We start from the raw sequence: 15,658 nt of genomic DNA, 5'->3' as shown, positions 1-15,658 counted from the left end.
AACTCTATTTTTATTTTTAATAATCATAATTAAATATATTTCCTTTGTTTACGTTTATTATTAAACACCGTTCATACAAAGCGATACGATTCAAAAAGTAGAAGACTGAGCATATAATGTTTCATTTTAAATCAATTATATTATTGATATAGATAGATAGATTAACTGAATTACAGTGACGGTTCGTCCATATGGGCTTCGATGCTGCAGTCCTCCCAGTATAAAATAAATGTTCCTGTGTTAAATATTTGTATGTATATAACTTTGTCAACTTGACTTAAATAATTATTTTTTTTATAGCCAAGTCACAAAATTAAAAAAAAAAGGTCGTAATGGCAGCAAGCTCTTTAGACCTGAGTTCCGCGATATGTTTAGTGAATTTAAGCTTAGAGTCCATATATATACCGAGGTATTGTCCACTTGCCTTTTAAGAAGCAAAGACAAGAGTCTTCCTGTACAAATTTTGATTTACTTTAATTTAACATTTATTAAAATAATTATTTAAGTTTTGTAAACATCTTTGGTACTTAATTGCAATTGGTTGAAGACTGTAAAAACTAATTATGACGGCTGTGTCGTCAGAGTATATTGATAAGTCAGTATTCTTTGAGATTGGAATGTCATAAGTATACAAATTGAAGAGAAACGGCCAGCTGGAAATTTACGAGGTATTGAGAATTCAATATTTAGCGAAAATACATAGCTTCTAATTTTCATGTATGAGCATATTATGTTTATTAAATAATCGGGGGCTTTATATTTAGATAATCTTTTAATTAAACCTTCGTGCCAAACAGTGTCGAATACCTTTTCTATGTCTATAATTAATAATCCTGTATTTTTCATTTGTTGAACTAGCGAAAATATGTTTAGTTAGCTTATTAAGCTTGCGAGTCAATCAATGCATTTCGTAAAAAACAAATTGTTCGTTTATAATTTTACAATATATACCTCTTGTTTTAGGTAATATATATTGTATTTAGATCAAACAACATATAGTGCAAATGTACATACAAATTGCTGGAGTTAATTTAATTGGATGTCTTGCTTCAATTAGTGTAAAATTAGCCAGTTGCATAACCCAAGCTGCTCTTGACATAATAGAGCTTCTCGAGTACCAAAAACAAATTACAGCTGTAAATTTGTCACAACTTTCAAGATAAATTCTACGTTGAAGTAAAATCTTTAAAATAAAAATCTGCGGAACAATGTGACGTCAAACAATTAGAAAGACTAACTTTCGAATGTGAAATATTTTTTTACCGTATCGTATATTTAAAGCTCCTTTGTGCTATGTGTGTATATATTGCACACGAGTCTTCAAATAGTGTAATTACCTTTCAGCTGCCCTATCGCATTTTACAAATCATTAGGAATGTATCTACGTCTACTAAGTTAATTGTGATACCATTGAGCTACATGGAAAATGCAATGACTAAAGAAACTAATTGAGAAAAATTAGTACTGTTAAAAATTAAAAATTATAAGTCAGAAAATATCAAGTGTCTGAAAGAAAATACAGGTTAAAAATTATTCAATTACTCTGTATTTCGTTGTATTCGTTGATTATTTTTTGTGTAAATTTAGTTAATAAACATTAATCTGCAAAATTATTTTGCTTTAATTTAGTTATAAAACATATTTATTAGACATGTTCCGTTATTTATTTATATATTATAGGTAATAGTTATTAAACTTATTATTTATTATAATTATACTTATATTAAATATCATATTAATCATATCTAAAATAAAAAATAAAGTAGAGGATGACCCTCACTACGCACGATTGCTGTTAAATTTATAAAAAATAAATTAAAAATATGAAGAAATACATGGTTCTTTGCCATAAAATAGTAACAATACAAAACACATTAAATAGTTTAACATAATTGCGTAAACGTGCTTATACTAAATTTGCAAGTGTATTCTAAACAGGTGTAGAAGTAAGATAAGAAAAAAAACTAATCTACTATTCCTTAATAAAAATATGTATAATTTATTTAACCTATTCACTAGATATACCATACAAATTACATACTTTTATAACTATTTTTTTTACTGAAAAAAGTGGTGACTATTTTCTTAGGATATTGTAAGTAATAGGTGTACTACTCTGAATAATACTATAATAATGCGCTTAAGGGATTAGTGAAGTTATTGAATTAATCCCCAAAACATTACTAACGACAAAAATTTAAATAAATTTAAATGGTTGAAATTAATTTCCAAACAGCATCCTTTCACTAAACAAGATAACGACGTTTCTTGGAAGTTAATTTTGCACTAACGTTTTCCAGAATATATAAAGGCTAACGCATACAATCGACTTTACTTTTAATAAAACAAGATGGTGTGCGTTTACCTTCTGCTTAGCTATATACTCGCTGAAATGCTCTCATAAAATTGATTGATTTGTGTCCCTTAGACTTTCCTAGATTAACGTATATATTAACAGCTACAGAGCACTTAAAAACTGGAACCTTACTTAAACCAGGGCACTAAGGGATACGTTGCATCTCTCTGTCGAAAGGTGCATCGTATCCCTTCTCATATCTAAATTTATCAAACATTATTTTGGACACAATAAAATCATTCCTTCGCACTTTTTTCAACGCTATATTTTGTAATATCGCCACAGAAATAATATTTTGTTGTAGTTGCAAAGGCTAAAACAATTCCATATGTAAATATTTGGTAACGATTATGAGTGTTATGCCGCACATAATAGCCTAGTATCGCTGAACTAGGCAATGCTAAATGAACATCTCTCTAAAACTTTTCTTCATAATAATGTACTGGCACCATCTGTGCTAGAATATTTTTCAATTAAGCCATGTTAATTTTTTTTATTAATTATTTATTTGATCTACTAATATTAATAAAAAGTTAAAATATCCCTTTAAGCCCTTCCAGTTTTAACGAACGGTACGAAACCTCTGTATTATTATTTCTAAAATACACACAAATTAAATATAAACATTTACTTTTTATTTATTTACACACAAAATTAAAATTAACACAAAACTTTTATTTTACTTTCATAAATGCGATCTGAGAAAACAATTAATTAATTTCTATATCATGTACTTCCGGAATAAGTAAATAAAATGCGGGTCCAATGATTTTTTTCAGATCCCTGAGTACAATCGAGAGTAGGTCAAGGAAACTTTCTTTAGCTCGTATTGTTTATTATGGCTCTGAAAGGTATACAAAATAACTTACTAATCCGCAGTATTTTGTAACATGTTTATACCTTAAGCTGCATCTGAAATTAAAATCGCTATTATACAAAACTTCGTAGATCGATTCGAATTGGTGTTAGCTTTGTGACCCAAGCAAAATTAATAAAACAATACAATTAAAATTAATAATTATATGAATAACACAAAATACATTTTTTCAAAAACAAATAGTACTTTTCTTGAATTCCAGACAATAAATAAGACGCTACGAACTAGGGAATCGTACAGAACGCGCAGAAAGTGACACGCGCTCCGTATAACGAAGACTCCTGATTTGAAGCTTTGGCGATGTATTAATAATATTAGTCATAGTCTATAATGGTTTTGTATGAATTTTAAAACTTCACCAAATCTTGACGGTATATTATATTAACACGATAAATACCGCTATTTATTATAATTAAGACAACAACTTGTTTGACTATAAATCGTGTAGCAATAAAATAAAAAAATATTTTGTTTTTACAAACGGTTAAAAGTCAGGTATTTTAACCGTCTTTAACTGGTTTTGAGCCGTTAGTGGTTAACATGTGTTTTTTATATAAAGTTGAAATGACGAAATACAAAAACTTATGCACACAGTATTCAATGTATTTAAAAAGCCAAAAACCGAATTAAGTATTTAAACCTAACCAAATAATGGTCTCCTAAATTATATTTTTTTATAAAATTCAAATACTTTTATTTTTTTAAATTAATATTTAACATTCACTATCACATACTTTTAAAATCATTTACAGTGTAATATATATGGTCTAAATAGTACGATAGGAGTTAGATATATGTTTTTGATTTAATACTCAAAATTCAGTAATCGAAACAAGATTAAATTCAATGAAATAAAAATGCACAAGACACGCTAATGCAAAAGGGTGGAGTTGGATTGTTCAATGGGCTTCCAATGGGTGGGAAACCAGTCTCATCTCCGTCTACCAGCTCCCCTTGCCTATTCCCCCTCTCCCTCTTAAAATAACAACATTTGCACATTATAACACACTACATATGCAATATTTTACATTTTTAATTTTATTTATTTTTATTACATTTTTTTTAAAAGTACTGCATGCAAAGTTTTATTACATTTTTTTTAAAAGTACTGCAAGCAGAGTTTCAAGAAGGATAGTAAACCATTTTAAAGTTTATTTTAGTCAGTCTGTTTTTCTGTTCTGATTTACTTAAATAATGTGTAGTATAAATATTGTTATGGGTGAGATGTTTGGACCAAATCACGTGGTTTGGCGGTCATGTAAATTGGACACGGGCATGAGCCAATTTATTGTAAAATACGAACTTAAGGATTTAAACAGCCATCACAAATGTTTCTCTGGTCCTTCGAAGCCATGTTAAGACGAATTTTCCGCGAGTCACGGTCGCGCGTGAACAATAAAATCGCTTACTTTTTCAAAATTGTCAAGAATATTATCAAAGCTCCATCAATATGTTTTTATATATTCCATTGAACTATAATGAGAAATTATTACATATCATTTTTAATGTTCATTGTTAATTTTATGTTTTTTCTGAATAAATAAGCTTCGTATTCTGTATTTTCATTTATAATAATAACGTTCACCAGTAAAAAAATTAAAATCATTTATCTAAACAAATAATGCAAAAAAAATTTAAAAATGGGGAGCTCACTGCAATATACAAGTAAAATATTTAGGACCATTATTATATAATCGTTCTAATATATATGATTATTTATGGTTTCAATATTATTTACATCTACTTATGGCCGAATAAAAATGTGCTAAGACTACTACGTCAAATTGCCAGATTTGACACATTAAGTGTGGTGAGCTTTTCCGTTCGATATTTCAATAAAATTAAGCATATGTATTATAATCATCGTGTACTATTTCACGTTAACGTAAATGATCGTAATAATGCTTGCAATTTTAATGTTCATAAGAACATAAACATAGTATAGAATCGATTCCCATTCTGTTCGATTTGTAGGACGCCAACATATCATTATTAAACATTTTACTTGATATTTCCCTATTTTTTTTACATGCACAGGTTAAAATATCTTCCAAGCTTTAAATAAACAAATAGCCGAAATGAATTTGATCTTTACTTCGACTCCACAAATGAAAAATGTATTTTTTATGGCAATGGGTTTAACTATTGTTATATCGTTTCTCGTATGGAACTCGTCTATGGCCGATTTTCAGAGGTAAGAGAACATTTACAATAGCGTAGAATGCGATTTTCGTCATATTATACATCTGCGTATGTTATTTTGTAACAATATGGCAATGGCGTTGTAACAAAAGTATCCATTGTGAATGTAAAACATAAATTTTGTGATTTTATTTCTTCAGACATACCACAAGCGACTTGGATTTTGCAAAAGATGCATCTAAACTATGCTCCGTTTTAATGGAGGACAAGAGGCCATTTATTAAGAACGATCTTTCAAAAAATATCATTTATTTCGTGACGCCAACGTATCCTTGACCAGAACAATCGCCGGAATTGACAAGACTCAGCCACACATTGATGCACGTGCCGAATCTTCATTGGATTGTCGCCGATGATAATAACATATGCAGCTCTGTAGTAGACGACATATTGAGGTAATATATTTATAAATCAAGTTGACTAGTAAAAAACATCATATTGCCATTGTGGGGGGTTTCAACCATCAGCGCCAACAAAATAATTTAATAATTTGGTGTAATGTAAAGAGAAGAAATCTCACCCTACAAAAGAAGCTTCCCCGTTATGAAAGTTCACATCATAAGTTAAGACAACAGAAGAAAACATTGTCAACAAAGGATAGAAATCGTGTACAAACACCAAATATTACGCTGTCGCACAAGCTCTCAATAGGCATTTACCATCCATTTTTACCGCTAAAAATACAAACGTTTGTTTGAGAAGACAGGCCCCAGAGACAAAACGTTTTACCCTGTGTCAATTACCATTATTCCTCGAACTTACTGATCACCAAAGTAGCCATCTGGACCGTTTCCTCTTTTAGCTTGTACACACTGTCAATATGGGCTACATATTCTTTCTAAATACGCTGTCATATCGGGATCTTTGACCAATAATATTTTTAATTATAGTTAACAATCGAAAAAACAATTTTGTAAAATATGTGTCTTCCGCGAGCATTCAAATCAGTGGCGGAACTACTTGGTACAAGACCCCGCAGCACGGAGCCTGGAAGGGCCCGTTTTCTAGGAAATAAACAATTATTAAATAAAACATTTATTTGTTTTATTCAATAATTTGATCCTGTCCTTGACTCAGAGACAGAATGATAATTTTGCCCCTGAACTAGGAAAAGTTGATTATCAGTAGCGTAGTTTTAGTAATAAGATAATTTTAAATTTGCGATTATTTGACATGTTTTCCAATAGCACGCAAATATGCCGGCTTTACGTGTGTTTTTTCGCGCAAAAGTGCCACTCATTAGGTGTTAACATGTGTTCGACTATACAATCGATTCCCCAAAAAGCGTTTTAATCGGATTCCAGTTCTTTTATGTGTTAATCTAGCAAACAATCTTTCTCAGTTTTTTAATGCATTAAAATTCATTTAAGAAACAGTCTTGAACAATATGATTTTTGAAATCTTTCGATTATTTTTATATAAAATGATCTCGCACAAGAATTAAATTTTGATATCATCGATAAGTTCGCTGCAGCTAAAAGTAAAAAATTAACACTATAAATATAAAAACGGTTTAATAATTTTTAATTTGCTTATTTTCTCTGATGACTTTTTTTTAATAATTGGCATATTTTATGTGTTTTGTATAATATAGATTTAACACTATACTTCGTTTCATTAAAAAGAGTCACTTTGAGGCTTATCTCGTATTTCACAACGGTATTTCATTTGTCTGCTTGCGCCGAGCAAAGTTGTCATATACGTTCCAACTACTTCATTGTTATTCTGAGACTCATAGCGCACGAACGTCTTCATATTGCGTGTACGTCTTCAAATTGTTATCGCTATACCTACATAAATGATAACAGTTGATAAATTATTAATTTTGATAGCATATAACTTTCACTATTTCAACATAAAAAAATTATAGTACCATTTCTAATTTCTCTAAATTTGTTTGAAATATAGAAAGAAGTAATGATAAGTATGTCAAACTTATATCTGCATCTTGTACTTTAGAGAAAATTGGTGGGGCGTGCGTATACACCCAAAATTGTAATCTCTTTTTTACCTATGAATAATGACGAAATGGATAGTCCTCAAAGTGACTTAAAAGAAACGGATTATAGATATTTTACTTAATGTAAAATAAACACATAAAATAAAATATAGATACCATGATTATAGTGTCGTTAATATTTGTCTATAATATTTTTTTATTCTTTTATAGATGTACATAATATTTCATTGATAAAGTTGTTTTAATGTTTCTGATTTTTGTTTCATATTTTAATAAATAATTTTTAAAAAAATATTTGGAAAAAAATTTTTTTAGTCTGATAATTATTTTTGTATATATAATATTATATTTTTCCAAACTTTGCACACAATACACCCATACCTCGCTATACGGCCGCTCTTTATATGGCCTTTCGCTATAACGGCCCTCTTCAATTAAGTCACCTTTTCGATTAACGGCCTAAAATGTTTCGCTATAACGGCAAAAAAACTTTTTTTCGATGTCGATTTTTTAAAAAATTTAAAAATAGATTTAATTTGCATAATTTTAAAATGAAAGGTGAAGCAGCTAGCGCCGATGAGGCCGCATCTAAGGAATATCCCAACATTTTAAAGGGAATTATTGAAAGAGGTGGTTATAAACCTGAACAAGTGTTTAACGTAGACGAAACAGGGATTTATTGGAAGCGAATGCCCGATTGCACGTACATTTCAAAAACCGAAAAATCTGCGCCTGGTTATAAGGTGTCTAAAGAACGATTAACTTTGCTACTTGGTGCAAATGCCGCGGGTGATTTTAAGCTAAAACCACTTTTAATATATTTGTCCGAAAATGCAAGGCCTCTTAAAGGACAAAATAAAAATCAATTACCCGTCGTATGGAGATCCAACAAGAAAGCTTGGATGACTAAAGCTACTTTAGAGGATTGGTTCAAAAATCACTTTTGCACAGAAGTGAAAAAATATTTGCGAGACAATAACTACAACAAGGCTTTGCTAATTTTGGATAATGCACCAGGGTATCCTACTAATTTATCCGAACTATCTGAAGATGTCATGATTGAGTACCTTCCGAAAAATACAACAGCTCTGATCCAACCAATGGATCAGGGTGCAATAGCCACTTTTAAGGCATATTACCTACGCCGAACTTTCCGACAACTTATAAGAGAAACCGATGGTAAATCTTCAATTAAAACATTTTGGAAAAACTATAACATCAAGGATGCTGTTGACAGCATTAGTGAATCATGGACGGAATTAAAATTAACAACAATGAACCATGTTTGGAAAGAATATGGCCAGAATGTGTAAAAAGTACTGATGCAGAAGTTAATTGCCTTCCTGAAATTAGGCAAAACATTTTGGATCTAGCACATGATCTCGGCTTTGAAGGTTTGAACGAACGTGATGTGCTTGATCTACTTGAAGCTGATAGGGAACCCCTTTTATATAAGGAACTTATTCAGTTGCAAGCAGAACCGGCATTTGATGAAGAGACAGAGTCTGTTGTATTCAAACAGCTAACATCAAAAAAATTGTCAAAAGCTTTTTCCTATTTCGAACAAGGAATAAACATCTTCCTTAAAAACGATCCTGACGTCGAACGTAGCGCTAAAGTTTCTCGAGGAATTAACTCAGCCATTAGCTGTTATTAATCACTGAAGAACGAAAGAGACAAAAAGGCAAGACAAACAACTTTGGACAATTTTTTTTAAGCCAGGCCCATCCTTACCAGCGAAAAATGAGAACGACAGTGATCTGTAGGTTACCATTTCTTCATCGTCTTCAGATTAAAGCTATTTAAAAAAAAATTATGTATGTATTCATACACATATTTTATATAACATGAAGTTGTTTCATTTTTGATTATGGATTATTGTTGGTTTTTGGAGTCTGTTATTATTTTATGTACAAATGTATGTACTTGTTATGTATGTATTTTTAATTTAAACGAAATAAAAAGATAAAATGCATTTTAAATGATAAACCATGTTACATATTTAACAAATTTGGAACCGATCCCATTGAATTTGTATGAATTTGTATTAGAATAATTGATTCGTTATACGGCTTTTCGCTTTGCGGCCAAGTTTCGTGGAACGTATCTAGGCCGTAAAGCGAGGTATGAGTGTATTCACCGTCACGCCAATACCTTCTCCCATAGCCTCAAGAGTTACATAATGGCTTGCATATATTAATTTGCATTTACAATATTTAAAAAATCAATAATTTCAGACGATCCGGCATACCCTTTACTCACCTCATGAGTCCGATGCCAGAGTTTTATCGCAAGAAATCATCCCCACCTCGCGGAGTCGCCAATAGAAGAGCTGCTTTGAATTGGATCCACAAAAATTCTAAACAAGGCATAATATACTTTGGAGATGACGATAACACGTTTGATTTGAGGTTATTCAATGAAATTCGCGATACAAAAAAAATATCAATGTTTCCGGTTGGACTTATTGGGGACTATGGAATATCGTCGCCAGTTGTCTACAACGGAAAAGTAAAGATTTGCACATTTATAATAAAAAATATTATGTCAGTTAATTAATGATTTTATTTTATTTCCTGTTTAGGTTATCGGATTTTTTGACTCTTGGCCTGCAAAACGGATTTGGCCTGTGGACATGGCTGGCTTTGCCATCAATCTTAATTTTTTGAAACCAAATGCCTCAATGCCATTCAAAGCTGGCTATGAAGAGGATCATTTCTTAAGGAACAATCAAGTGATCTTGGACGAAATAGAACCAAAAGCTAAGAACTGCACTGAAATCTTGGTTTGGCACACGCAGACTAGAAAGCACTTAGTGTCACATCTGCTCATGGACATCAAATCGACCGAGGGCAATCCCCTGCTCGTTAACTTGGCAGCTTTATTGAGGCGAGTGAAGTATCTGGGCATGGGCGTTACCAACACTAAAAAGGGAGTCATTCCGTATATCAGCAAAGAGGGTAAAAGTAAAATACTTCAATAGTAATAGCCATGATATGTAAGTGTATTTTTAAATTGTGATGGTAATGATTCAAGGGTGCTCTTTAAGTATTTATTATAAATTAAAGAGTAATATGTTTACAATATGGATCATAATTATGTGTATGTATGTATAATATAAGCATTTATGCAGTATAACCGTAAGATTCCAAACTAGTTTTTATTCAACTTTCCATCATATTTTCGAATATCAATTTTTCTTTTCCAAATTCTTTTCTCTGCCATTTTAAGTAAAGAATTATTGTCATAAATTTTTTTTAATCACTCAGTTTGGAGACTTTTTTATTAGAGGGTATCCAGAAGAACATGTAGCATAGTGAGTGTAAAATAGTGATAAGTAAAAATTCTGTTTTTAACCATCTCCATACGTGGAGAAATATCTTGTCCAACTTTAGGGTTTGATTCTCGCCACCATTCCTACCAGAATAATAATACCTTATGTGTGGTAAATTGCCAGACTTATAACATTTTAACAAGCATTTAAAATTAACCCCAATTTGTCTCTAATTTGCCCTCCTGCAGTTATTCTGATGCTTCTACAGGATCTTCATGTGCTGCAAGTAGAGCTCATCTACAAATGAGTCCGTTGTGACAACTTTTGTAGTGGGATTATCAGCAGTATATATTAAATACATTGCTGTTTCCAATGTACTCTATTGTAGAACTCCAATCAGACAGAATGATGATTATTTATCCTAATAATTATCATATAAATATAAATTATTTAATTGTGTTATATCCCAAAGACCTTGATTTCGATACCATATGACAAATTATGGCCTAAGAAAGAATTGGCCAGACGTCATAGTAAATGTATTTTACCCCTATATAGTTTTTCGTTAGAACATAAGATATTTTACTTGGTTCAAACTTTACATTTTTTAAATTTTTCTAAGAGTAAAATGTATAAATAGGTATGTATCATCCCTTAACTTAAAATAAAAATGGTGATAATTGAGTGTGGCTTCCAACTCGCTCGAAACATGAGCTTGATTTTCAAGGTTTTACACTAAAGATTTTTTTACAATAACTATTATGTTATATGCCAAGGTTCGTAGACGAGAATGCACCTTTAATGAAAACCAAATGTTTTTTGAATATATTTTTTGCAGTTAAATTTGTAGTAAATATGGTTTTACACTCAGTGTGTGATGTGGTTTTTGAATTCAATAGTATATTTATTAAACATAATGTCAATCACTATAATTATTCATAATCACGTTTTTAGTAAGTAGGTTTCTACATATCTGAAAGGTACTTTTATAGAATAATAATTAATTTGTAAGTTTATAATGTATTTAAAAGTTCAAGACAGTTATATCAAATGTAATTAGTAAATTATATAATAATATTACATATACGTATGAAGGTATACATTGTCGGTTTATTTTTAACCTGTGTAAGAGATTTTTAACAGTAAATTCACTTTTGAGTGAAAAAGCAGTTTTATTAGGAATTTGTATGTGAAATAAAATATTTATACATATTTAAAATGAGATAAAAGTAAGCCGACTATATACACATATGTACGATTGAATATCTTTGCTTACGCTATTTCTTACATTTTTCTGGATACTCTTATTATTAATATATGTATTAAAATGATATCTTTTAATACATTATTTTGAATATTGTCAATTATTTATAAGCGAAATTGAACCATATCTTTCACTATAAAACTTTCACACACATCAGATGCCTTAAGTTTTACATGATGTAGACGAAAATGCATGCAAATCTAAAAAATAACGTAACGAATTAGCAATAATACATGTAAGTTATATACAGCAGTCTCACATGTTGTTCATATCGATTTTCGCACAAAAAAAATTACCAAATTACTATTTAATTTTTAAATGTCCAATTACATGTTTCGTCCGCCGTAATAATATGTATGCTGTAATGAATAAAACATTTCGTTTATGTGAAGCTTTGAATGTATAGAATTTTCTTATAAGATGTCATTTATTAAAGCAAATCTTTTAAGTTTTTGTAAAATTTTATAAGCTACCTATCGAGGTCCAAATAGTATCTCTATTTTAAGTACTTCATTTCCAAGTTCCCTAGAAACATTATTTAATTCATATTTAAAGTCTGATAATTAACATAAAGTTTATCATAAATATAATCCAGAGACACTTTCACACCCATGAAATTATTATATTTCTTCAGTATTTGTTCAAACTCTGTTCACTGGCACATGCACATATGCCAGTGAACAGATGCCATATGCACAAAATCCAACAAGACTTTGCAAATATTTTCATTAGTCATGATTTTGAGAAACCTTAGGCAAAATATCATCTCTAAAAAAATGTAAAAGAAAATCTGTTTAAAATGTTATGTAAAATTGTATTTGAATCAAAGCACACCAAAATCAGTATTTACTTACCTATTAAAATTTATTGTCAGTATTAAACTTCAGCGTTTTTTAGAGGTGCTTATTGAAAAACTCATTTTTACATTAATCTCAAAAAATAAAAATGTGTATAATGCATATTACATAATATAAATAAGCTTGTGTGCCGAAATTAATGTTTATTTCTTCGTTCGGTCTGGATTCCAAGTCTTCAAATTTCGAAATATTTAGACTCGAGTAGTTCACTGCGTGCGGCAACTCTTCCATCAGTTGATTTATTTTAGTGTCTCGATCCAACATATCCAAGACTTAATATTTTAATTGTAACTGATTTGTTTTTAAAACGTTTTAGTACTTTCTTTTTTATATAAGTTTAATCTATGCGATGATTGTAAAAAAAAGCTTTGTACAAACTCACATATCACTTATTGTAATATATTTTATTTAATATGTATATTTTTGATTGTTTGACGACAATAAAAATATTTATATGTAATGTGTATTGTTTAAATGCATTATGACAGTATTTACAAAAGCACAAAGTGCTGTGCATATGTGTAGATTAGATTAAAACTAGTATATTATTGATAGCTAGTAAACGACAGTAAACCATGTATGTAAAAGTAATATATCTTATCAACTGACTTAACCTTCAAATGGTAATATATTACAGTTACAATGTTTAAAAAACATTCTAGATGCGTGTCCAGGTGGTGTGTGGTTAATACCATCCTTAAATGTAAATGTCAATATGCCCACAAATATACATATTGTGATTTAATAATTCAATATGATAATTTTATAGGCTTTTAATTTAAATGTACAGGATAGTTACTAGGATAATATATTATTATATTGACAATATTCTCGATCAAATTTATCATTGTAGATTGATACTTATGTCCAGGGCTGTGGAGTGGAGTCGGAATCGTAAAAATATTGGCCGACTCCTTTTTAACCCTTTCTACCACGACCAAAATGTTTTATATGTTCGTCTGCGCCATGCGTTTTAAGTCGGTAATATGAAGTAAACAAAGTATTAGCATCAATACTTTTTTTAAGATCCAATTATGTTTGGATCACGGATTTCCGAATATAATATTGATTAAATTAAGCATGTGAGTTTCCAACGACTCCACAGCTCTGCTTGTGTCACTAAAGTTGATCAAAAGAAATTATTATTACTTTAGAAACACAACTGAAGGCAATTGAATTTTCGCTTCTATATATATTACTATTATATATGTATATATGGTACCCCAAAGCGAAAACATACTATATAAAACAGTTTCGAGAGAGTGTAATTAATATTTAATAATTTGGATTGCTTTCTTTACTTTTTGCTTTCAAGTCAAATGTTGCAAATCCACACCTTTAAATCTTCTAACTAAATCATAATGAGGTAATAATTTCATTGCTTGGGAATAAAGACAATTGTGCCTTAACAAAATGTAGAGGTAATCAAAACTCTTGTAGTTCAAATGATTTTAAGTAAAAACAAAATTATTAATCAATGCAATTTCAGAATTAAGCGATACAAAAGAGAGAATTTAACTGTCAACAGTTGTATTAAATAAATTTATTCTATTCTGTACATGTTATGATTTAGTAGTCTTTTTAAATTAAAAAAAGTTAATGTTAAAATATATTCTTGATATTAATGTAGACGCCTGTCTTCCCACATTTTACGCTACATGTATTTTATAATTATTAATTCGGTCCAACACAATGCAATACTATTTTTCAAAATATTTATTTTAGCGTTATCTAAATACATCGCCCAAAAAGTGTGTTTTAGATGATTTATAATGTAATATAATATAAATTATGTATGCACGCATAATATTTGTACCCTGCTATTTTCTGAGCCTTATATCAGTGCAGTTTTAGTTTACATGTATGTATTAATGTAACAATACCACGTGATCATTATGTTCAGTATTTCTGTAACATTAATTATTGTATTACTTATACGAGTATTAAATATTGTAATGAATTTGAAAAGACTGAAGTTTTACTTACCACGGATATGAAAGTGAATGTGGTGAGCCTGAATGGAAGCAATATATATACAAGTCCTTAGAATCGAAGCAGTTATACAATCTTAAAAGTAACCGCTTCGAAGACTAATTTCATGAAATCAAGCTCTTCGAAACCTCAGATAATATATAGTATTAAAAATAATAATAAAAAATATTTTCGTTGGGCCTTTGATGCCCAATAACACAGCCTTCCTGTGAAGGTCAAGGTCGGACGCCTACTTCTCTAGGCAGTGGCGTATTTAGGTACCCCCCAAAAGGGCCCTAACATTATTTTTTTGATGAAGTATTATAGTTTTTCTATAGCAATCCAATACGACATCATGAAATTTGAATCACTTTCCGTAGAAAAACAGCGTTCCTTATTTTTACAAAATGCATCACATATCGAAGAAGCTCCATATTTGCACTTATTTGAAGTCTTGGGCTTAGTTTGAATTATTGTTTCAAATAAATCAAAATTATTGTTTCAAATAAATCAAAAAAATATTGTTTCAAATAAATCAAATCAAAAAATAGTGAAGATTATAATCCGAAACGATTATAATCTTCACTATTTTCAACAAATTTAAGCAAATAATCTCTCATTTAATACATTCCTTTTGCTTTTATTAACTGCTCTAATGAAATAATCTAGTGACCAGTGCAAGCGTTCACTAAGATTTTTGGCGAAAAAATAATTGTCATGTACATGATTTTGGTTAATTTAAATTATTTTAATTATTACTTACATAAATACATACATATTTATATTATTGTAATTGTGTAAGAAACGTTTTAATACAATGGTTATTTTTCATTTCATGAAAAACTCAAGAAGAATTATCATGTATTTTATTCCATATTATTTTACGTGAGTTTTTAG

At 29.9% G+C, this 15,658-nt stretch overlaps 1 protein-coding gene across 1 annotated transcript; it reads left to right on the top strand.

The window, feature by feature from the left end:
• Window positions 1-5,000: 5,000 nt before the first annotated feature.
• On the top strand, window positions 5,001-12,879 carry GlcAT-S (Glucuronyltransferase S). Its single transcript, XM_088187443.1, has 5 exons — window positions 5,001-5,043; window positions 5,271-5,427; window positions 5,576-5,830; window positions 9,633-9,906; window positions 9,980-12,879. The coding sequence occupies exons 3-5, from the start codon at window positions 5,754-5,756 to the stop codon at window positions 10,376-10,378; spliced, it is 750 nt and encodes a 249-aa protein (XP_088043569.1). The 5' UTR covers window positions 5,001-5,043; window positions 5,271-5,427; window positions 5,576-5,753; the 3' UTR covers window positions 10,379-12,879.
• Window positions 12,880-15,658: the final 2,779 nt, after the last annotated feature.

The sequence above is a fragment of the Plectrocnemia conspersa genome, unplaced genomic scaffold (assembly GCF_051122295.1).
Source record: "Plectrocnemia conspersa isolate PC_06_02 unplaced genomic scaffold, ASM5112229v1 ptg000006l, whole genome shotgun sequence".
In the NCBI taxonomy this organism is placed as follows: Eukaryota; Metazoa; Arthropoda; class Insecta; order Trichoptera; family Polycentropodidae; genus Plectrocnemia; species Plectrocnemia conspersa.
This window is presented reverse-complemented; position numbering and strand designations above follow the sequence as displayed.

Bases quoted from the DNA above. Each gene is read 5' to 3' on its own strand.
- GlcAT-S (XM_088187443.1), top strand. From the start codon at position 5,754: ATGCACGTGCCGAATCTTCATTGGATTGTCGCCGATGATAATAACATA. The intron at 5,831-9,632 runs GTAATATATTTA...CAATAATTTCAG, and splicing joins GTAGTAGACGACATATTGAG to ACGATCCGGCATACCCTTTA. The intron at 9,907-9,979 runs GTAAAGATTTGC...TTTCCTGTTTAG, and splicing joins CAGTTGTCTACAACGGAAAA to GTTATCGGATTTTTTGACTC.